Source organism: Miniopterus schreibersii (genome assembly GCF_964146895.1).
Source record: "Miniopterus schreibersii genome assembly, chromosome: 18".
In the NCBI taxonomy this organism is placed as follows: domain Eukaryota; kingdom Metazoa; phylum Chordata; class Mammalia; order Chiroptera; family Miniopteridae; genus Miniopterus; species Miniopterus schreibersii.
Window position 1 is genome coordinate 19,977,125 of NC_138121.1, and position 24,909 is coordinate 20,002,033.

Here is a 24,909-nt window from a genome sequence, read left to right on the forward strand (position 1 = left end):
AAACCAGCAGAAACTTGAGAAAACTTGATTTTTCAAAGAAGGAAAACAAACTCTAGGAGACACACTTTTACCTGACTTTTTCCTAAAAACCCATCCCAGTTTGCAGGACATCAGAAAGCCTTTACTAGGCTGAGGAGACAGAGGTCAGAGCTCAAGGTTGCCAGAGTGGCTGGAAATTTAGATTGGAATAGGAAAAAAGGAGGGAGTCGGAGAGAGAGAGACTTGACTCCTGCATACAAATTTCCCTTCAGTCCTTGGCTGACTCCTGAACTGCACATGCCCAAGATGAGATACCAAGAACCCAGGCAAAAGCAAGATCTGGGGGTTAAAGACCTAAAGACGGCGGCATCTTCCTAGTGCTGGAAAGACCAGCTTTGGAGTTCAAGTCCTGCCAATTTAGATGGACTTGTTCAGTACCATGGGCTTTTAACTGAAAAGTCAGAATGGCATTGCCTTAGGAGTAAAGACCGCACTTGAAGACCAGGTGTTATGCCCTAGGACTGAGGACAAACCAAAGCAGACCTGTCTCAACAGAGCTTGAACCAAACTTTCAGTGGGTCAGGTGATCTGCCAAGTGGTTCAACTCCCTGAGGATCTCTCTCATTTACTTCTGTCACCATCCACCCCTCCCTCCCCACTTGTCCTTCTTTCCTGGCCTTAGATGTTTACATAGGTGGTCATCTACTCAAATATCACTTCGTCAGAGATGTCATCCCTAATTGACAACCTAATTTGGATCTCAGTGTTCAGATCCCTCATACAGCCTGCACTTTATGTTTCATGCTCCACTTAAAATTCGTAATTATTTATACACATGGAGGGAGTGGCCTGACGTTTTTCTTTGCCTTCAGACTGGAGGATCCCTGAGGACAGAATGTGTTCACTGTTGCAATGCCAGCTCCTGCCGTAGGACTTGGGCTAGTACCTATTTTGTTAAATGGATGGCTCAAAAATATCTGATTAGCCACAATATCAACCATAAGATAAATAAATCTATACAGATTACGAATTGATTATGCTCATGCAGTAGCAGTTGATTAAAGGAGATCTATCTCTGAGATGAGCATATGGGATTTCAAATGTTTGTTATTACTAAATGGTAATACAAGTCTTAATAATTCCTGAGGCATTTTAATACTTCCATTTGATGCCCACAACTTCTTTTGTGTCATATGACAGGTTGGAGTTATCTGCCATCTGTTCCAAATAAGGAAACTCAGAATAAGCATGCGACTTCTGTAACACTGATTACAAATACATATTAGACAAAGAAATACAACTTATATCCTCAAGGGACACGCTCAACCGTCCTTGACGTGGTAGATGTTGCCAGTTCCGAATCTATTTAAAAGGCTAATTTGGATTGATACTTAAGGGGCAGAGATCACGTTTGTCCCCTAGCCTCCTGGAGTGCGGTCACCGACCTTAATTCGGCCTATTTAAAGCCACGAGCGTAAAGCCACCTTTCCCCTGTGGTTTATGTGCAGCGTTTCATCTCGTATCTTCTTCCTTTTTATTGAATTAATTTTAGTTGTTTTAAAGTTAAGAGTCCCTTAAATCATTCTGTGTTCCTTTATTCTACTCGGCAAAAATAGTGCCGCCCGTTTCCTGCTGGTCTCTTGAGCCCTTGGCCGACCTCCCCGTCTCTAAACGGGCCGGGGCGCAGCTCCCAGGTGCCGGCGCATCGCGCGCGGTTTCACCGTGACTCAGTCTCATCTGTGTCCTCGAAGTCAGAACCGGACCTCTGTCTGTTTAGTAACTCACAGGCAGTAGTTTCCAAATAAAGAAACAGTGTTTACGGCCGACTTCACGTGTAGCCAGAAGAGCCTGGTCCATAGCCCTCTCCAGCGGGCGCACTCCTTTTCTATTTATATTTTTGAGGTGATTCCCAAAGAATTCATAGACGAAGGCTCTCGTCTCGTGTGTTGTTTTTTCCAAGAAGCCTCTCATGACCTTCATATAAAGTCCATTTTCTATTATTCAAGAGTTTGTTTTCCCGGTTACTCATTTTCTGTCCCACTTTTTTTCCTTTAAGAGACTTCGTCAACTGACCTCATCAATAATGCGATGATTCATAGTTTAACTCACCGAATCAATTTCTCCCTGAAGCATCTTTCAGGGACAAGCCCCTACCACCTCCACAATTTTCTGCAAGTATCGCCTACAGTGTAGATAAAAACGTATTTATTTTCCATGGTACAGTTCAATACTCAATGAGTTTATTTATTTGCAGAAAAGAGACTCCTGTCACCTTTATGTTCTTGTCAGACAGCCTTCATGCTGTCACCTGCCTCGGGATCACTCAGGAACCTGTGCTCCTGGGTGTGGCTCAGGCAGAGCCCAGGATGGTGACTGTTTTTGGAGACCCCAAGAGATTCTCCTCGGTTGATTCTAACATAGTGGGACCATGGAACTCGATTTAAGGAACCAGCTCTTGGATATGTGTTTTTCCCCTTAGGAATGCACTTGGAGGATGGGTGGAACATTGCTTTTTCAAATGGCAACCTCTCCCATTGGCGAAGCCTCAGCCCTCTGGAGCAGCGATAGGATGCAGGGGTGAGGGAAGGACCCCAGGTCAGGTGGAAGATACTGTAATAAGGAGTATGTTTGCATGTGGAAATATGCAGAGGTAGGAAAACTGCTGCTCTTGGAGGGAAGGCATTTCTGCGATTTGGATGACATACTTCTCTGAGGCTGAGTGGGTCAGCTCCTCCTGCGCACGTTAGAAATCCCCCGGCGCCTGGTCCTGCTGCAGAAGCAAAGCTCCTTGGGGGGGGGGTCGGGGGAGGGCTTTGTTTTTACGCATTGCTGTGCCTTTGCCTGGGTTCACAGAGAACTCTCTGTAAATATGGGCTGCAGGAAGCAGCACAGAATTCACATCAGAAACACCACTTTTGACACAGCTCCCTGCAAGAAATTTGAATATTCTCCACTGGAAAACCCTGCATTTCACGAAGATTGTATTTCTGAATCATGCAAATAAAGCAGACTGGGTCTCTTTCCCAGGGTCACAGGGAGAATTTGATATGCGAGTAGGGCCCACAATCTTTGTGAGTCTCTTCTTTCTTTGATTCCTGCTATAAATGAGAAGATTGGAGATGGAGGTATTCACTGAGGAGGATTCAGGTCACTGACAATTGCCATGGGAAGTCAGCTCAGGCATTCGCTGACAGACAGAGAAAAAGCCACAGAACCCGCAGATGGCTCGAAACCACTCTTGCTGCATAACCTGGCAGTGACATTGATAATTGAGCATTTCTTGTGCACTACAGAAATTCATTATTTTTTAAAGAGGCCCCTTTTAAAAAAATAAGTACTCCAAACGTATTTATTAAACTGTTTTTTCTGTACCTCTTTCTTTGCTCCATTTCTAATAGTAGATAGTAGCATTACCATTAGTAGTAGCTAACATTTATTGGATTCTAATTATGTGCCAGCAAATCTTCCAAAAATTATGCAGACAACCCTATGAAGAGTATATACTATGGTTATTCCATGTTATAAATGAAGCAGAGGTGAAGAGGTTAAATAAGTTGCTGTGATAGAGAAAATAATGCCCCGTCACCTGCAGATATGCTCCCTTATGTGTCATGGGCACATTACAGATGTGATTAAATTAAGGATCTTGAGATGGAGAGACTGTCCTGGATTATGCAGGTGGACCCAATGTCATCAAGGGTCCTTAGGAGACAGAGATGAAAGGAACAAAGTCAGAGAAGGAGATGTGACTCTGAAAGCAAAAACGAGGAGCGTAAGAAACTCGAAGACGCTGTGACGCTGGTCTTGTACGTGGAGGAAGGAGTTACGAGCCGAGGGCTGCAGGTGGTGTTTAGAACCTGGAAAAGGGAAAGAACAGGATTCTCTCCTAGAGATTTCAGGAGAAAGCAGCCCCTTCCACCTCCTTGATTTTTAGACTTTAAACTGCAACGCTGTGTGCGTTATTTACAGTGACCGCAGAGAGGGCCCGAGCGGAGGGCCAGCTGCGCCAGGAGAGCGGAGTGTGCCCTGGAGAGCAGAGTGCGCGTCCTCCCCATGGCGCGGCCGGGACGCACGGCCGCCGTGTTCAAACTGATGGTAACCCAGCCATTAGAAATATAACCTCAGTTCACAAACATACTGATGAGCAAACCTACAGTTAGAAGAAGAATTCTTTCTTTCAACCGGGGAACGTCTCCTTCTCTATCTTTGGGCCATGGGTCTTTGACTGTTATAAACTGTTAACTTCTCATTTCCAATTTTTCCTATAGTCAGTTTTCTAATACCTCTACTTTTCCTATTTATGCAACTTCAGTTTTCTAATATCTCTGTTTTTCTCAGAATTCAAGTCTGTACCAAAGATTCTTTTCCCAGAAGTGTTTGAGAAAAGACAGGAATAAATGCGTCATTGACTGTTAATTTAAATATTAATATTATTTTGGATACTGAATCTAGTGTTTCTATCTAAACAAATAATTATTGGGTTGGATTAATTTTATTAATGGTATATACTCAGATCCCTTATAAGTTAGATTTAATGTAAAGAAACATTGTTAAAAATCATCTGAACGTTTTCTTTTGTGAGAATGGGTTCGCACTGGCCGTGCTCTATGAAGAGGTCATACTTGGAAAATCCTTGTGGAATAGTGAAAATAAACTCACCCTGAACCTTACCTGCGATGGCTGAGACTTGTAATGTTTCTTTCCCAGTCAGCGATGTAAGGTCCAAGTGTGCTTTTTAAGTCAGTAGTTCTAAAATAAAATTTTCAAAAATGTAAAAATGTGACTCCCGTTCAAATGCAGAATAAACACTTATCAAAGATATATTTATGAGTCATTAATGAAGGAATCAGAAGGATGTTAAAGCTAGTCCAAAGAAAATTCAAGAGACAAGTGCCATAGGAATTCAGGAAAGAATGTGGGGTTACTGTTACTCGGCTAAGTACACAAATGGTTAATGTCTGTCAGGGCAATAAAAGCTGTAACCTCTGGGGATGTATTTTCTACCAGACAGAAGTCATTTGAATGTCTACCGGGAAAAAATATCTACAAATTAACATGTCACTTAACAGATTCCGTAATCAGCAATAAATTGTAAAATCAGACGTTTATTAATTTTAGAATTAAATAATCTTAAGGCGGAGCCTGTTAGAAAATGCTCAGTATGACACTGAAAAGATGTGAAGTTCTACCTCTGATGTATGTTTCAGTTTCTCCAGTTTCTCCTTACAGTGGTAAGATCACTTCCAGGAGAGTCGCTGTGTCTATATTTCCCACCCGCATCCTTGGAGCGAGTGCTAGATACTGGCGATGAGACATTGAGTTCCAATGCTCGCTCTCTCTCAAAAGAGTTTTTTCAGATAGTTTCAAATTTTTATATCCATAACTGAAGGGTATGGTTCACGTGCTTGTGAATCTGTGACGTGATTGTAGCCAGTTTGTGGATCCCCCTGCTTCACTACTTTCTGGCTTTCAGGCCCCCTTTTTCAAGGCCAGCCCCCTCACTCCTGCTTCCTCCTCCTGAGAGCTAAATTACTGACTGTCCCTGTGGTTTCCCAGCAACCCTCAGAGCTTCCTTTCATGACAGGGAAGGACATGTGTTGGGACAGTGTCCAGGCCTCTTGGAATGAAATGTTCCAAGAGTAATTCTCATTTATGAGGACAAGAATTGGACTTAAGGACCATGGAGAGTAGGAGATTATTGACTATGGTCTGCTGTAGAGCCAGGTTTCTAGACCTGAGAACCAAGTTTCCCCAACTCCCTTAACTAAAGTGACCCCGGTCGTCTTTTAACCTTGATCAGAACGCCTATTATAGTCTGTATTCACCTATGAACTTGTGTGTTCACTTGGTAGTTATGTCCATCCTCACTGGATGTAAGCCCCATAGTGTTGATCACTCTATCTAAGCCTGCACCACAGTGCCTCAGATACGAGGAACTAAATAAATATTTGTTGAACAAATGCATAAAATTAGTGTTATACTTGTGAAGTCAGAGTAAAATAGGTAAGAGTGAGAGAAAATGGCAAGTGCCTTCAGTTGAAGACATGAAACAATATACCATTGCTTTAGACATCAGTTGTCTGATACAGTTTTCACTGTTTCATTTTGCTGATGGAGATACTCCCAGCACAAAAGCATTGGGTGCCATGAAAGGTTAATATGACCCTTATAGTGTAAGAATAACAATAGTGAAGGAAGATGTAAAAATAAAAGAAATAGTAGACTAAAGTAATACAGACTAAACCTCTCCTGGGGGAAAAAAATTCTCTTGGTAGCAAACTCCAAAAATAGACTTTATCTAAAATAAAATCATTATTATGATGGTTGCCTTTAAGCGATACACTAACTCAGAGATAACTGCATTGCTCCAAATGTGTCCGCATTTAAAGTCTGTCTTATTGGAATTTTTCTTAATTTATTGTAATCTAATAATCGTCGAACACATTATTTGTATTTGACACAGAATTATGTTTTTACCAGGCACATTTTTTCAGCTGTATAACAAGGAATAATTGTTCAGTTAGCATTACTCTTTCCACAGAATGCCATATTTATTCATGCGCACTTGGTGAATTCTTTATAAACACATCAGCAAGATGGGGGAAAAAATCAAACCTCTGAAATTTCAAAAGATAGCTGTATAAAATACTTGAAAAAAATGTGGATGATGGTGATTAATCAGTGATTCCCATGAAACAGTGTGGATAATCTGAATGAAATGCATAGTTGGGTATCCTATAAGTAATTGTAAGGATTTTGTCAAATGAAACGATAAATAAACTACAGTGTCATTTCTTCGACTGGGAGAAGTCAGCTGGCCAGTTGAGAAATCGTTTCCTGGTTTATTGGGTTTTCTTAACCTCTTCATTTATTACATAAATGCATTCTCAAGGGTAATTGCCTTTAAAAAAAAAATCTTTGACTTGGTGAAATGTAGACAACACTGTTAGGCTTTTTGAGTGTGATCAATTCTTTTTTGTGTTTCTTGTTCGGGTGCAGCTGATTTTGACAGATGAACTGTTATGCTACTGGTATAACATGACATCTTTTTTCAGATGAGCTGAATAAAAGTGATCTTGACAATGAGTAGATAAGACACTGTCAGAAAGCTGGAAAAACATGTCAATGTCACAGTTATGACACAAATGCAGCAGAACAGCCCTTATAATATCATTAAGTGAATGTCTTTTTAACGACGCCCTTGAGAAGACAGATAATAGCATTGCTCTTAAATACTATTACTTAGCCACAGAAATAATAAAATAAAACAAAACACAAAGGTCAGTTTAACATTTATTTGAAGTGGCATTTGATGGGTCTGATGTATGTGTGTTTATTTGTACGTGAAACTCCTTTATATACGGCATGTGTGAAAGAATTTTAAAATATCAAAACCACTTTTTCAGGAGCCAGAAAACATTTCACTTCAACATTTCGAGAACACCATTAAAAAATACTGATTGTGGAGCATGTAGTGTGGTTTTATGGATATTGATTATAACCATTTTGCTGATTTTCTTTTTTTATGGAATGAGAAAGAGCAGCCTTTAATAATGTGAGAGAAAATTAGAAATACATTTTTAAAATGAATTTTGTAAGTAGGTTAGTAAAGACTGAAATGGAATCAATCAGGAGTTAGACATGTGGTGGTTTTGTCTTCTCTTATTATGACTGGCTTGGAGCTAAACTATACACATATATATGGTGCATTCTTTATGCGTACACATTTAAAATGCTTGATGAAAAACATATTTATCCTAGAATGACTTTTAATGTCTTTGTCTCTAGGATCAGAGGTGGTTGATCTCGATGGAAGAAGTTCTCTCCTCTACAGATTTGATGAAAAATCCCTGAGCCCAATAAAGGAGCTGATTTCTCTGAAATTTAAAACCATGCAGAGCGATGGGATTCTCCTGCACAGGGAAGGGCAAAGTGGAGATCACATCACACTGGAGCTGAGAAGAGGAAAACTCTTTTTACTTATTAATTCAGGTAACACTGTTTGGCAAAATGCTTGAAAATCTGGTCATTTAGATATCACTTCAGTAGCTTTATGCATTTATACCGTATAACAATTAAGGTGCCTTATTTCTGGATTCAGGGCACACACACACACACACACACACCCCAATATTGTACTTTCATTTAAAATGGTTCATTTTTGCAAATTGTGTAAGACCCTCATTCGGCGTTTTTTACATAGTGCCAGTAGACCTACCTGGCTATTTCTTAACATCATGAAGAAAGAGACGGGCCATTAAAAAATATTAAGGTAGTAAAAATAATGAGGTGGTAGCAAAGCTAGAATTTATATTGAAAATGAGCATGCGATGGGTGATACTAATAGAAAGAACTAACAGTGGAAGAAATCGCAGCAAGGTTGAGGGGCTGTTCTGTTCCCACGCCGGGCAAATCCACGTGGGCGCCCAGGAGGGGAGGGCGTGCCGGAGGCGAGAGTGATTCCTGGGAGAGACGGTGGCAGGAAAGGGAAGCTTGGCGTTGGCCCGGGAGGGAATAACGGTGCTCTGGGCCCTTTCCCTCCCCAGGCGACGCTGCGCTGCCCGCGGCCCGCGGCCCGGCCGGGGTCTCGCTGGGCAGCCTGCTGGACGATCAGCACTGGCACGCGGTGCGCCTGCAGCGGGCGGGCGGCCTGGTCAACCTCACGGTGGACGAGCAGCGGCGGCGCTTCCACGCGCGGGGGGAGTTCAGCCACCTGGACCTCGCCCCTGAGGTGCGATGCTCGTGTTTCCGTTGACGCGGGTTCTCGCACGTGTGTGTGGTTTATTCAGCCCAGCAGGAGAAAAGGCGCCGCTGGGAACCCCACTCTCAGGGTGCACCAGAGCCCCGGGAAGCGCTGCCCTCGGGGCGCAGCTCTCAGTAGCCCGTCGGGCCTCTTCCCAAGGCTTCGTCGGGCCTCTTCCCAAGGCTTCCTCTTTCTCCCAAGGTGTTAATTTAGTATTAGAGAGAGAGGGCATCTGGTTCACCTGAAAGGTGTAGTCGCAGAATGTCACACGCAAGAAACCCCCAAGAAGAGACCTCATTACCGCAGGTCAATATAAATTGTGTCGCATGATTTGTGTGTGTGCCAGGGCGCCCCTGAACAGTGTGGATTCACTGGGAGGATATTAGCAACGAATAGATTAATTCATTAACAGTCAATTCAAATGCATAAATATCAGTGTGTGCCAGAAATGTATATAAAATGAAATGTGATTTGTAATCAATTACATTATTAAACAGATCAGTATTTGCTATGGGTTAAAAAAAGTGTTTTATGCATCAACCAGTAAATATCAAATCTGGGTGTGATTAGCAACTCGTAAGACTTATTAAACTCTGATGTAAACAAAAACTGAATGCATATAAATTTGTATAAATCTGTTTTAAAATCTGAATATTTAAAAAAAATCTCTGTTTGAAATTAACAGTGTGGCAGTGTAGGGTGATGAAAAATTGATCTATATGATGATGAGAGCTATAGTTGCTAATCATAATTATTTAAGCAGATTATCAGAAAATCACTCAACAATATGATTGATACCATTTTTCTTTCTAAGATCAGCTTTGGAGGGATTCCAGCACCTGGAAAATCAGTGTCATTCCCCCATAAAAATTTCCATGGGTGTTTAGAAAACCTCTATTATAATGGAGTGGATATCATTGATTTAGCCAAGCGACAAAAGCCGCAGATCATCGCTACGGTAAGAGAGCCCTCATGTGAAGGAAGGAGTAGAAACGATGCGGCTTTTCCACACGATGAAATTGCTCCATTTTGGATTCCCATTTGATACGATGTTTTAGAATTTACTCTTTTATAGCTTTTCTCTGCTTGGCAGTGTGTATATAAGGGATTAATTCTATCTAAAGGAATTATAATTCACAAGGCATGGTTATTTTATTTTGTATGAAGTAAAACACTTCTTTTTTGCAGTTGATAATTTCATTGTGGCATTATTACTCCCAGGAGATTAATTTCTTTTGCTCTGTAATTTCTTTAATAAGATATTCACTGACAAACTCTCTAAACAAGCATACCGAGTTCCTGGAATCAGATAACATCCATGTATATTAGAGAGGCATTTGAAAAACGTGTATTTTGCCATGGTCATTCATAACAAATAAAAGAAACTAATAGGTTATTACAACATCGCATCTGCCAGTCTGTCCCAATAGCCGCGTTGGCCAGGCTGCATTGTATTCTAATTCTGTGGAAATCCAGCAGAATTTAAAGATAAATGTGTAGGTCAGGGTTCAGTTGGTGAAGCAGCACCACTTTGAGTTTATGAACAGGGATGTGTTTTCGGACTTGGAGCTTAGCAGTTGTCAAGGGGCTGGAAAGTGGCAGCCAGCTGTCAGAAGGAGTTGTGAAGGAGAGCCAGGGCGAGCTGGACCAGCCCCTGTGACCAGCCTCCACTGCGTGATCACACACACAGAAGAGCTCGCAGGAAGAGGGCCAGCGTCTCACTTCTGGCTCATGTCACGCAGGCTCCCCCTTTGGCTAACTCTTAACCAGAACCAGACAACAAAGGGGATTCTGTGAAACATGGTTTCCAGTTTAATCAGCTTGATGATCGAAAAGCGTACACCCATATCCATTTGAATGTGTTTCTTTAATTGTTTAAAATTCAATATGTAAATTTAAGCTCATGTTGCATCTGTAAATCCCAAATAGCATCATAGGAGTATTTATTGTTTACAAAATACTTTATTCTTAATTCTCTGTGTGAATTCATAGTATTTATATGAGTGTAACATCCAGTGATTTTTTGTTTTAATTTACTGATTTTAGAGAGAGAAATACAGAGAGAAAGAGAAATACTGATTTGTTGTTCCACTTATTTATGCATTCATTGGTTGATTCTTATATGTGCTCTGACTGGGGATCGAACCTGGAACCTTGGCTTATTGGGACAACGCTGTAACCAACTGAGCTACCCAGCCAGTGAAATTTTAAAATAGTTCTTTTTTTATAACTGGGAAAATTATTTAAAAGGAAAATAAAATATTATAGGTAGATAGATGTGTATGTTAATTGGCAAAATGAGTTTCCAGAAACACCTCATGCAACTCATAGTCGCTTTTCATTGGCAAGAGGATTTGTTGCTTGCAGGGCAGCAGGCAGCTGTCGGAAAAGCATGAGACCAAACGGCAGCTGGTAAATGTTTCCATTTTCACTGAGTTTGTTCGTCTTATAATTGCCTTTACATTATAGGCCAGCGTAGTTTACTCTTCAGCTTTTGTTATTTCATTCTTTGGGACAAGATATTTGCCCGCAATAAAAGCTAATTCACTTTTAACAGAATCATAGTATAACCAAAAGCTTTTGTTTACGCAAGACTAAATGGTTTAATTCCAACGTGTGTTCTTCTAAATAAAGTTGATTTTATTGACTTTTCAAATCTGTATTTGGAAAATTTGATAAGATTATTCTCAGGAAAAATACAAACATTTTTCTTCACTTTTGAAGCATGTTAAGGAACATGCTTAATTCTTTCTAAATAATTCAGACCTTAAAGTTTTCTTAAATCCTTAAATATACATATATTATTCAAATAGCAAAATAATTTTTCATAGAGAGTATTTTAATAAAAATTTATGCAACATAATGTATCCTGAAGATCTATTTTAAAACCATTAGATGAGAAATAATACCTGTAAATCTGATGACAAGGGCATAGTGATTAGAAAAAGACAAATAGTTTTTAAAAAGGAATGTAAGTAGTGCATTGTACATTGTAGCATCCAATGTAAAATCTACAGATAAAAAGGAAAAATGAAAAATAGGCAGAAGAAATGCAGACTATCCTGAGGAAAGCAAGTCCAGAAGAGCAGTGAATTCATGAAAAATGCTCAGATTCACTATTAGTCAGGTCAATGAAAAATAAATAAGAATGAAATATTACTTTGACATTTTTGTCATTGAATTGTACAAATTTAAAAGGTCTGTAATACCTATTTCTGCCAAGGATGTGGGGAAAATGATATCCTCATTTATTACTGGTGGAAGCGTGGAGTATTTTAACTTTTTCTTTTCTGAAAAAGAAGCTGGAAATATTTATTAAAACATAGGTGCCTGTAGTTCTGTCTTTACAACTTTTTTCACACAGTTATTTACGACAGCGTTTCCGGGAGAGGCAAAACCTAGAAATCGTGTATGAACATTAACAGGAAAACAAATGAGTAAAACTTGGTACATTCACACAATAAAATTTTATGCAATCAATAAAAAGAAGAAATTAGGCTTATGGCGGATAGCTCCAAAGGATTTCTACAAGGTATATTTTAGTGATAAAATCATGATACAGTAAACGGCGCCTATTTTTGTAAAACAAATAACGCCCTGTGTGTAGGTATAGGCATTCATCGACATATATTTGAGTGTGTGTATCTACATATAATTGAAGATATAACTGAAACTATATACTGTACATATGTATGTACATATACATTTTTCAATAGGAACAGAGAACAATATGAAAAAATATGGAAGGGAAACAGTAGCTCATTAATACTGGTTATGTTAGAAGCCAAAGGCAGCAAAGGGGTGAAATGAGTGAAGAGAGAGAGTGGTTAGAGCCTCAGCCCTCGGACTGAAGGGTTCCAGGTTCGATTCTGGCCAAGGGCATGTACCTCGCAGCCAATTGATGTGTCTCTCACATCGGTGTTTCTCTCTCTCTCCCTTCCACGGTCTCTGAAGAGCAATGGAAAAAATATCCTTGGGTGGGGATTAAAAAATAAAAATAAAAACAGTTGGCTTACCTAAATTTTTACTGAATTAAAGTACATTGGGTTAGATGCCTTCGTGAAAGTGGAGAGCTGGGGAGAAAAGGATTTCACCTGGGAAAACCCAGGGGAAGGTTTGCCGGACTGTAGTCACTGGACCTGAATGTGTGGCGAGAATTAGAGTTTCCACGTTGATAGCAATTTGTTGTTTTACATCGGGGATAATTTGCGACTGATAAATAGCCTTATGACTGTTCCAGCGGCTCGTTCCTGACGCTCCTCTCTGACTTGGTCCTCAGGGAAACGTGTCGTTTTCTTGCTCGCAACCACAGTCCGTGCCTGTGACTTTCCTGGGCCCCGGCAGTTACTTAGCGCTGCCCGGCTCCTCCGGGGACGCCGAGGTCGCCGCTGCTTTGCAGTTTCGCACCTGGAATAACGCGGGGCTTCTGCTATTCAGTGAACTCCCGCTGGTGCCAGGGGGCCTCCTCCTCTTTCTCAGTGATGGAAAGCTCAAGCTGAACCTCTACCAGCCAGGAAAGTTACCCAGCGACCTCACAGCAGGTAACCAGGCCCTCGGGCAGGGCGCTTGCCTCTGAAAGAGTCCCTTATGCCTCCGTCCCTTCTCCGTAAAGTTATGCATAGCCAAAGAATTAATATTTGTTTAATAAATGAATACTTGAGTTAATAAGATTATCAGTACTCTTTCTCAGAAGGAACTTGAGTCTAATTTTTTTTTTTTTTAAATATGTCTCCACACTAGCAGTTCTTATTAACCCAAACGATACTTATGGGGAATAGAAATTTCCCTCTATGACCCTCTTGCCCACTCCAGATAAATCGACATATGCTGAGGAAATGTGTTTGGGGGGAAATGTGGAAGACTTGGAAATGGACCCAAAAGTTTACTGGTGTCTTCATTGGAAAACTGGGCTTTGTCTAACACAGGCCTTAGTCTTCCCTGCTCTGTGGGGGGGGGCTTTCTTGGATCTGGGTGTGTGTCTGTATTAGTGTGGGAAAGCCTAAATGCTAAGTCAGAGCCGCTTTACTTGCTGATGTGTGTATGCAAAATTGGAGGAAAAGATCCGTGCAGAGTTGCTCGTTTGGACATCAAAAGGAATTCTCTCTACTTCTAGGCAATACGGTATCATTTTAATGACTCGAAGTAATACCATTAAGGAGACTGTATGAGTGTCTGGAAAATGAACGTCTAATTTAGGTCAGTGCTTTGGGTGAAGGATATTTTTGTCTCTTCATTAAAATTATATAGTTTTTGACAAGGGATCTCCATCACATTTCCATATATATGGAATAACGTTTAAGCCAAGCAACTGGAGGTCACATTGGGGTAAATTGCTACATCAATTTAATAAATGATCTTTAAAAACAATTTAAAGATGCCATTGTACTACTCCTCTATATTAACTATGACCAAAATTAATAGGCTATAACTGGGAGAGGGGAAAAACATTAAAATATAGCCAAAAACTAAATATAAGAAAAACAGGTATGCGAATGGATACGCAAATGCATACATAGTCTTCATCTTGTTTGTTCATCTCTCAGTGCAGTTTAAATGTGGGAGCTGATGATGATATTTGAGAGGTACTGTGCTGTGACTTTTTAATGTAAGGCTCAAAATGTGGTATATTTGCAGGCTTGACAAAGGAAATAAGTCAGTGTCGTATTAATAATTAGTAGGTTCCCTAAAATAAGGGCCTAGAAATGTAAGCCTGCCATTAGTGTGTAGTTTATTGTGGTTTATTTGACATCCTCAGAAGTGGTTATATTCACAGCCTAATTTTCAACATTTTAAAGAAACTGCTTCCAAACAGTGCGATTGTAGTGAGCCTGGTGAAGCTAGTTCAGTTCTAAACACTTTACAGGCATGTATATTTAATAAATTACTAGGTGTAAGTCTATAAAAAATACCCTGAATGATTTAAAAATAGCTAAATTAATGTTTAAATCCATATGCAGTATAATCTATTATTATACTGTATGACTTGGTGAGATTTTTTTTCATAGCTAATAATAGTCTAGACTGACTATGATTGTCAATGTAAAAAAAATTGTTACACTTCAGATAATAAAAGCAGGCCTTTACTTAGCAACTTCCCCACCCCCATTTTTCCAGTTTCTTTAAAAATAGTAATTTTTGCCAGTTTCAGTGTTGTGTTTGAAAGTAGACTATTTAAATGCAGTTGGGTGGGTGGTCAGTTTAATCCCTCATAGGGAAACACTTTCCACCTATGTCTCCCATGTACAATTTTCAATAAAATTAGTTGTCAGAATGTATTATAATGAGTCTTCAAAGAAAATCAATTACTTACTGGTAGACTAGTATCATATTACAGCAAATCTTTCCATAATAAAAGGATGGCTTGATTTTCTTAGCTGCTAGAGATACAAATTACTAATTTTTTCTGTTTTAAAAACTCAGAGAGTTTTATCTTTTACAATGGAATAAAAATTAAATTGTGTTGCGGAAGAACTGAACTGTGCAAGTGTGTGAATTATCAGGCTACATTTTTAATTCATGGACAGTTTTGCTAGTTGTCACTTGGAGTTCTTTGAAAATATTATGTCAGCTTATATCATTTTTGAAATACTAAAGCTATGGTATTAGCCCGAATCGTAAAACATATTAGCAGTACTACAGAATCCCTCATGACACAAAATATTTTCAGCCTTTGTCACTTTTATGGCCGTCGACGCAAAACTTATTCAGACGGCATCCCCAACCCAATGAACAATACTTAGAGTGTTATATATTGTTATACTTTATAGTTATAGTGTCCTATTTAAAACAGATTCTTTGTTGTCAAGCTTGAGATTTCTGCTATGATTTTACCATTTCGGCTGCTGCTTTTGCCTCGGGGTGAAAATCAGGCCTGGAAACGGGCTCCTTGCGTGGGCAGGGCCTGGCAGGCGCGGGCTTGTGCGATATGAGAGGTTTCTGCATTTCTCATGTACTAGGCGTTCGTGATTCTTGTGGCCCCTCTTGATTCGCCTCAGCCAGGAGAAGCCTTTTTTTAAAAATTCAGATGGCATCCCAAACCCTTCTTCCTTTCCACTGTTGGAATATTCCTACCCTTTCAGATTGGAACCCTGTCACCTCCCTAAACTCCCGCTTTTCCCTACAGTGATTAGTACCAGTGACCCCCATATTTTCTTTCATCTTGGCGAGAGCTGTCTGGCGGTTTGGCTCTTTAATCCTGGTTAGTGTCCACGGTCAGGGGGGTGGGAATTTCTGGCCCCTTTCAGAGCCCTGGCAGACGTGGCGAGGCAGGCAGAGCACTCCAGTTGTTCCTTGAGTAATGGCCTGTGTATAATTGCCTTTTGCACCTTTGCAAAAAACCTCCCCTATCCAGCAGGCTTCTTTCCCCTTCATCCATCTTACTCCCTGGATGCCTGTTACAGTCCTATGAGGCAGTGACGGTGGCCAAGCTGTCGCGCTCTCTGTAGCGATTTAGGAGTGCTACCAGAAGGTTAGATACGAGAGCAGATACACATGTCTTCTTCCTGCTGTATTTTGTGTGTTCACATACATGGTTTGGGCCTGCGTGGGGGAGAGAGAGAGAGAGGTGGAGGGGAAGAGAGAGCAGGAGGGAGATGACAGGAGGGAGGAACGAAGGGGGGGGAAGGGGCAGGGGCAGGAGAGGGAGAGGGAGAGGGAGAGGGAGACCGAGGGACTGCTGGTAAACAGTCCTGGTGTCTGATTACCTGCCATTCATCATTCCGTTCTCCTGCTACTCCACGAGGAGTTGCCAATGCTTTCCACGCAAAGACCACAGCCATCACGCCTGTGATCAGACAGGTTGGGTTTATTGTTTATTGCAAGAACACACACCCAGGGAAACCACCGGCACCTAATAAAAAGGTGCGAAAGATGATTTATTACTGGGTTTTGGGTTGTGTTAGCTGATTTGGGAGAAGTTCCAAGGAAGTGGAGAATTGCTCTAGATGAAAAGCTGCCAGAAAGTGAGGGTGATTGTATGAGTGGGTATCTTTGTAAGTTTTATCTAGAAGGACGGAGGAATGAAATAAGGCTAAAAAAAACCCAAATCAGTTGCCATTGATATTATGCAGCAGAGGAAGTTTGATATTTTTGTGGTTTTCACAGGAGCCTTGCTTTTGCCTTAGACAAGATTATAGAGTAGTTCTGATTTTGGGGGCTCCCGTTTTATTGTAGTCACACGGAGACTTTGTCTGATACTGACGTTCTGAGATTATGTTCAGCAGAAGCCAAGGCCTAGGTCCGGGTGCGGGCCAGCTGCTCCCACCACCAAGGCCTCGCCCAGTGCCAGGCCAGTTCCTAGCCGTTCAGCAGGTGCTTTTCTCTTTCTCAAAGTTACTTATTCAACATGAGCGAACAGGTAAAGGGACCACCGGCCCTGTGGGCAGAGGAATGTGGGTTTGGGAATAGGCTTCCCAGCTGGATGCTACCTTGGGTGGTTGGTTCATCTTCCCCAAGCCTCATTTTCTCCACAGTGAAATGAGAATAATAGCAGCAGTGCTGAAGACTGAATGACACAGTGCACATAAGCACACAGTATCTGTTACGAAGAGTAGTTCTGTAAACTGTTATTGTTATTGTATTATTATACCAACAACATTCCCCCTCCCAGACTCAAAAACTGTGAGCGGCGGGAGCAGTGGGCTGGAATTAGCATTTAGTGACCTAACAGAAATACAGATTCTATAATTCCTCCGTCTCCTTTCCCTCTTTGCAAGCTTTCAAAAGGGGCTCACTTCTCATTTCACCTAAAAATGGGGAGGAGTAATATACTTAAAAAAAATAGAATCTGATTTGAAAACCACCCTTTTCATTATGTAGAGTTAGGTGAAATGAATTAAACAGGGCCTTTCTTGTTGAATTTGAGTGATAAATCCCATGGGGAGGGGGGTAATAAGTCTCCTCAGCATAAGTGAATGATGTCTGTCCCCAGTGACGCTGGAGAGTAACTTTCTGAAGCTTTCCCCACAAAGAAAGCACGACTTCTTAACCTGCTGGCTGGGTAGATAGGCACATTGAATTGTGTCAAATAACAGGTGGGCTGTCCCGGCAGGCTTTTGTTCTTAATTTAAATTGGCTTCCATATGGGCAAAAGAAATTCCTGAGCCTCTGACAGCCCTGCTGTGTGCCTCACCCGGCTGCTACCTGGAGCACTGCTAACTCAGTGTGGGCCCTGCAGAACTGGCTCCACGCAGTACTGGTTACCAGGATGGGTATAAACACTGAGATGAAGCTCTTAGAAACTGCTCTCGCCATAAGGTATTGCTGCATCATCTAAGTGCACGGTCACTGGGCTTGTGTTTTACACATCTTTGTTTAATTTTCTAGTAATTCATTTTGCTTGAATTTTGTGAAAGTCTCAGTCTGCAATAGGTAGGGAAAGAAAACGCTCATCACCGCAGGTAGTTTGAGAAGCACTGCCCCGGACCAACGGAAAGCCTAAAATGAAATAACAGGAGTAAAGTCATGTATACACACAGGCACGTCGACGCTTTGAGAAGAGATGGTAGGAGGCATGTGGTGGGGCCGGGGGAGAGGGGAGTGTGCGCATGAAGCAAAACCCACACAGGGGTTTTCACTCCGAATGTGTCCTGTTGGAGGGAGCTCTGGATGACACATCTGGGACATTTGATTTATTTTAGTCCAACCTCATACCATCAGGGGTTATGTAACTATTCAGCCCAATATTTCAAAGTCTACTCTTAGAAAGTAATGTCTGAAAGTATCTAACCTAAGTTCTTCATTTTTTCAGTTTTCAGGTCTTTCTCATTTTCTTGTACAAAGCAAACCAGAGTTGGGTCTTTGAGACTCTTTTTTGCTTCATGGATGTAATGTAAAAATGAGCTTCGATGCCCGGGGTGGAATTTGCATTATACTAAATGAGTCCAGGGCAAAGAGCTTAATCATCTAAGGGAGTTTCTATGCATTTTCTGTCTGAAAGCTTGTGGTTGAAAAATAGCTGGAGAAATAAAGAAATCGCACATATCGGGAGAGAGACCCATGACCTTCCGGTTTATTAGAGGACTTATATTTTTGTTTTCTAATTTGATCTGCAAGATCATACAGAGTTGAATATTCAGTGGGTGTGAAACTTACTGGTACATCCACAACAGAGATGCTTTAAATTCCACCTGTCCGCTGAGTTTTCAGCCACAGGGCCCTTGTAGACTTAACTCCCTTTAACAGGTTAAAGTCTACCCCATCTCATAGATTCATGACACTAGGACTGCTATACGAGGAACCAGAGATTGTTTTTTAGAGGTAACAAGAAAACCTCGATTTCTGGGTAAAGCAGTTTTTGATTGTATATATAAACTTGGAAAATACAGAAAAATATTTTTAAAAAATAAAAACAACCACAAGTTAATTTCATGCAAAAATTACTGTCTTCTTGTAGGGCTATTTCCTTTCAGTCCTTTCCCTTATTTATACAAAAATTAGGACCATGGTTAGCGTGGTATATAGAGAGCCAATTCTCATTATTGGCAGTAGTTATGTCCTATGAAGTTAACGTGAACACCAGATAAGGAAATATCGAACTGTGGCTCCTAGGGCCTCTTGTCACAATAGTTTTGCCAACCAGCCCTACATAATCTTGTTTATGTGTGATTCTGATTAAAGACACCTTATTTTACATATATACTGTTGATTCCTTAACATTGCACCCATGGCCAGCTGCAGTATAACTCAGGCCTGAATGAAGCTTATCTAACACGTGCATGATGCGAAGGCATATCATAGCCTTGGTGTACTTAGGAACACTGGGCAGCATTTCATCACTTTGCTTGGGGGCCTTTTAAACTTTAAAATCACCAGCAAAAGCACAAAAATGTGAGAAAACACGTTTGCATCAGGGAGCTGAAACTGGAAGCGTCGCTTTGTCCGACTTCAGCTGTGAACGTGTGTATCAGTCTCCGCTCTGTGCCCTTCTGTGGACGACTCCAAAAACGCCCCCAGTGTTGACTTGGGGGTTACACATAAACCATAGCAAGTAGGTGAATCTGCAAGGATGGAATCTGCAAATTATGAGGATCAACTGTGTAAATATGTTTTTTTTGCATACTGCTTTTTTTTTTAAACTTTACATTATACTAGTAAACTGTCAATATTTATTATAGTCTCTTCAAATATTTTGTAATGATTGGCTTGATATACTTCACTAAATATTCTATACTATTATAAAAGATGCTTACAGAAAAGTGTTAACCCTTTGCGGTCATATTAAATTTGGACATGGGTGTCGTACTGGTCGGAATTAAGAGCTTTCGGAGAAATTATGAACTGATACATGAATGAAGAGAGTTAAGATTCGTACGGTTCCTTGCTGTGGTGGCTGAGAGCAGACATACGACCGGAACGGTAAAAAAGCTTTGGTGGCTGAAAGTAGACAAACGACCGCAAAGGGTTAAAAAGCAGATAAATCATTTTATTGGGTATAACCTAGAATTTTGGAAAAGATCTGTGCCCTTTCAACCCCCTCCCTATAAAAAGCTAAATTACATAATGGAAGCTGAAAATTGGCCCATGCCAAATAATTGAAAGATTTTAACCGTTTAGGATTGTCCAAATTTGGAAATTTTGTTCCCTGTCTTGCGGCCCTAAGAAGGGAAGGTAGGAATGCAGCTTTTTGCCCGTAGAGGGTGCTGTCTCCCACTTGCCTCCTTGGCCTCTGTTTTCTTTGAGAGGTGGGTTGTGTGGTGCTTGACTGAGTGATGCGTATATTGCTGTTTCTCACCAGCTGTTTACTCTGATCGCTGTTGAGACATAACTCTTTTAACTGATTTTATCTCCCCCAGGCGTTGGATTAAATGACGGACAGTGGCATTCCGTCTCCTTCTCTGCCAAAAGGAATCACCTGAGCGTGGTGGTGGACGGCCAGGCGGCCTCTGCTGCTGCTTCCCTGGGACCTGAGCAGATTTATTCAGGGGGCACCTATTACTTTGGAGGTAAGAGAAAGGCCAGGCCACATGGGCAATCGGGCCACGTTTGCAGTTACTACCCCTGTGTCTTGGGCATGTCATCATGTCTTACCTACTGTCAATACCTCGGAATAATGCCTCGCTTTCTGCTTTCATTGAATGTAGAACTGTTGAGTGGATCAAGATGACAAACTATGACCTAAAATGTATTTCTTTGAGGTGAACTTACTTATGTTTACAGTTTCTACAATGAGGTTGATTGAAATTAGGCCACCCTCTGCAGCTCTTACTTTCAAACTTTGCTATATTTTCCTAATGCTAAATGGTCCTTGTATGTCTTTTTCTGATTTCAAAGGCTGGCTTTTTTGCAGTATTTTCCCGGTTGTGCCTCTTAGCATCTCTAGAGCATCCTTACTGCTTTCCTACCGCCCAGTACCGAAGGGCATTATTATGCCGATGGACAAAATAATCTAACTCACTTAGTCATTGAAACCCCTTCAGATTGCTAAGTAATAATGCAATGACTGATACCGTAGATGAAATTCGGGCATCAGCCTTCAAAGCCAAGCCAACTCCCTTAAGAGAACAAAAACAAATGCAACATTTACTTGTCCAGCGGTTGTTTGATTGAACTAATCTTGGAAAGGAAAGCTGGGAAATGGAAATGAACCTTTAGCACTGAAAATTAAAATAAAATTTATTTGCCATCAGGAAGGTAAAGTCGTAAAACTATTAGTAGTAAGACTTATTTTTAATCATGATTTAAGGTGTTTCCTATTGTTGTTATTTTAAATTTTGTTACTCCTGTCTAGAATCACCTTTGAATTTGGTGGAAAGCCCAGTCTTCATTATTCATCCGTAAAATACAAACTCCTTTTTAAGAATCGGCAGTAAGCACGCAGATCAGGAACCATTCACCTGATATTAAGCACAAACAGACAATACCCCTACCTAGTCTGTTGCCTTGGAAGCAGCGTAGCGACAACCATCTTAAAAGATCTCATTCCTCCCTGGAGTAAGATTTGTGCGTTTCTGCACCGCGCTGTTTATAAAGCCTGATGGAAAAATGCTTGGCTGGGTGGTATTCCACAGGAACACATTTCTCTAAGAGATGGTGAGGTACCTAGGCCACTTAACCAAGAACTTTCACTTCAGGGAGAGAGACTTAGAGGCACTAACAGAGACAAGGAGGAAAAGACCAACCGTATTGTCAAATGATGCCAAAAACCAACTTTAAAAATACGAGGCCAGATAAGCGTAAATCATGAAAACGGAATCTCCATTCTGAAAGTAGTTCACGTCCAAGTTCAGATTTAATGATGTCTCCCTATGCTTTGTAGAAAATGTTAATTGCTTTTCTTCAGACCCATGATACTATATAGTGAAATAAATCACATGTGCGCTCTGTAGTATTAATTGTTTTTATTATGTCACATGATAGACACCATTATATTTAAATAAACTTTGAATGTGTGAATAGTTTTAGATTTACTGAAAATTGCAGAGATATACAGGGACTTCCCATGTGCCCCCACCCAGTTTCCTCTGTTGTTTGCATGATGCATACAATCTAGAGACGATTAATTCTTTTTTGAAAATTCACATCTATGCATGCATTCCCCAGCTTACGAAAGATATTGTCACCCACACCCATTTGCCCTTCCAGGATCATATCCCTTCATCTCCCCAGGTGAACACTGTCTTGAATTTGGGGTTTTATCCCTCGTGATCTTCATAATTTGACATCTATTGAGGTGTTTCTAAGTTTATAAACAATGTGTCGTGGAAGCTTCCTTAGTAAAATCCTAACTTCAGCACTTTGGAAAACACACAAACCAATCTTGTTTCCTTCGGTATCTGTGTGTTCAGTCATCTTCTCAGTCGGTGTACCCTTTGGCACCAGAGTGTGTTTGATCCTGGCATGAGGTTCTAGTCCCTAAATCCGTGCCCTTCAAACTCCAGGGCTCCTGATGTTTCCCGGGCTGGGAGCAAGGGTCCAGAGGAAAGCAGGAGGCCTGCTGCTGGCCTGTCTCCTCCCCCCAGCCTGCTGCCTCCGGGACCTGCAGAGGCCGCCCATCCCTCAGGAAGCTCGCTTAGGGCTTCGGGGCTGGGAATTCTGGATTCTGGGAGTGGACAGGAGAGTGGGGCAAAGGGCACAGATGGGAACATCGCCTTACTTTGTGAGGCCTCTTGGGACCATGAGCAAAAGCTTGGCTGGATGAGGGCTAGATTGAGGTCCCCCAACGTGCAGGACTAGCACAGGGGCCCTGACTGCCTGAGTGGTACTGGCAGTGGGGTGCCCAGCTCTCCCCAGTTTTAGCACTGAAAGCTCGGAGTCCTGGGAACACCCCCCTCCAGGGCAAACTGTGACAGATGGTCATCCTAGAAGACCTTCTGGTCTCTGTAGATGAGAGCCCCCTTTATTACTGGGCGGTTTTGCCCAGGTGGAAGGCTTTTCCTAGGTAGGTAATTTATCAGCCTGTTTATCTTCAAGTAAATAAATGTCCCATGTTCTGAGACACTTGCCATCCGTCCTCCCTCGCTCCTCTTTAAATTCAACAGCAAGTTTAGTTATCTCATCGGCATGCGGTCAGCCTAACCTGCTGCGGCGCCTCCTGAGCGAGCCGAGCTGTCGGCGCTGGCAGCCTGGGCTGCGTCTCCACTGCGTGTCCGTCCCGGAGCCACCGTCAGGCTGGGCCGGGAGGCGGCTCCTGAACTTGCAGCACTCGATGTGTGCCATGCCACGCTCCGCGTATACCACACCAACTCCACCGTCCATCATTGTTTACTTTTCTACCTCCCCCCCAAATGCATGATTTTCAAAAGTCAGACCGCATCTTGGCCAGCTTTTATCATTTATAAATGATCAATTTTAAATCTGGGTTCTCCAGATTAATTTCTGTCTATTCCCCTATGCAATCTTTGTGCTCCTGATTAACACACTGTATGGCACAAGCCAGAGATACCAGATTGTGTGCAGAAGTCTCAGACCCCTGCTTGTGTGGCTCAAACATGATCCACCCACTGAACTGGCTGCGTCACCACCAAGTCACACCCGACATCTCACTCTGGCACCGTGACATGCAGTGATAATTTATCTGTCATCTTCAGAGGTTCTTAACATGCTGACTGCCTCTACTAATGGATCCATCCATTAATTCAGCATTAAGTATTCCCCAGAAATCTTCATAGTTTAGAACTTTTGTTTCAGATGGGCTCAGGGCTGAGCTGCTCTCTTCTATCGCATTATATTAACTTGGGGTACCTGTTACCACGGAAAAGTGAGACTAACCTGCCTTAAACCCTTCTTTGTTCCTTAGCATCTCTTGCTACCAAACACTGTGGCCAGGAGCATGAAAGGCCTTGTGATAGGAGGCTGTACTTTCTGTAAAGTCCCATGACCTTTCCTTGGGTCTGCAAGTCCTCTTAGTTTTGTTTCCTACAGGGGCGTTGCGTAATTTATTTTATCCTGAAATAGTTTGAAACATGTCAAGAAGCACCACCTGGAGAAAAGGAGATTAGCAGAGCTGTTTATATTCCTGGCATATTGCGGTTGCCCCAAATATTATTGAACTATTATCCTCTCAATTTTTATTTTAACATTCTTAATTGGTTAATAAGTCATCTAGAAAACATATAGACATATGGTAACCGTATCCTACACCACAGAGGTAATTGAAATGCTGAAAATGTGAATAGCGCTGTGTATTATAAATTGATACTCAAAGAGCTTTCATTACCTTTTCTTGATAAATTAAACTTGAAACTTCACTGTCTCCATTGGTTAAAATACAACATTTCAATGTGCCTGATAACAGTTTTGAATATGAATTTGGCCTTGAATTGCCATGTAAATGCATTTTCCTTACAAAACAAAGCATTAAGAGCACGTATCCTCAGTCAAAATACTTAATGATATTGGAAATTCCCAAGTAGAAAACTAGCAGGGATTGTACAGAATTAGGAAGTTGCTGATTCATTTCTTATTCTTGGAAATTGTAATCGTGGTTGACAACCATAACGGCAAAGAAAGATTAATGAAAAACGCATAAGTAAAATATATGTGTTCATACTGCATAAAATTATTTATTTCACTTGGGTAGAGAAACACTTAGAACATCATTAAGTCCCAGACAATAATGGTCAATATTACAGTTCATTATTATTTCAGTAATTAGTAACAGGTCTTAGATGACTGTTAGAAAAAAAATCAATATGAAAGAACATTCTTTTATGAGGCAAAGAACAAAAAATAGCAAACAGTGAAATGTT

The 24,909-nt window shown here is 41.2% G+C and overlaps 1 protein-coding gene across 5 annotated transcripts in view; it reads left to right on the top strand.

Annotated features, from left to right (window-relative positions):
* The window catches only part of CNTNAP4 (contactin associated protein family member 4), a 309,483-nt gene that overhangs the window by 118,891 nt on the left and 165,683 nt on the right, over window positions 1-24,909 (top strand). For all 5 annotated transcript variants that reach the window (XR_013997521.1, XM_081118184.1, XM_081118181.1 and 2 more), the window contains exons 5-9: window positions 7,768-7,971; window positions 8,526-8,710; window positions 9,537-9,680; window positions 13,002-13,263; window positions 20,515-20,664. Coding sequence is in view for 4 of the 5 variants with exons in the window: in XM_081118184.1 (XP_080974310.1) it covers window positions 7,768-7,971; window positions 8,526-8,710; window positions 9,537-9,680; window positions 13,002-13,263; window positions 20,515-20,664 (945 nt within the window). In the remaining variant the exon portion in view is untranslated. The remainder of the gene's footprint in view (window positions 1-7,767; window positions 7,972-8,525; window positions 8,711-9,536; window positions 9,681-13,001; window positions 13,264-20,514; window positions 20,665-24,909) is intronic.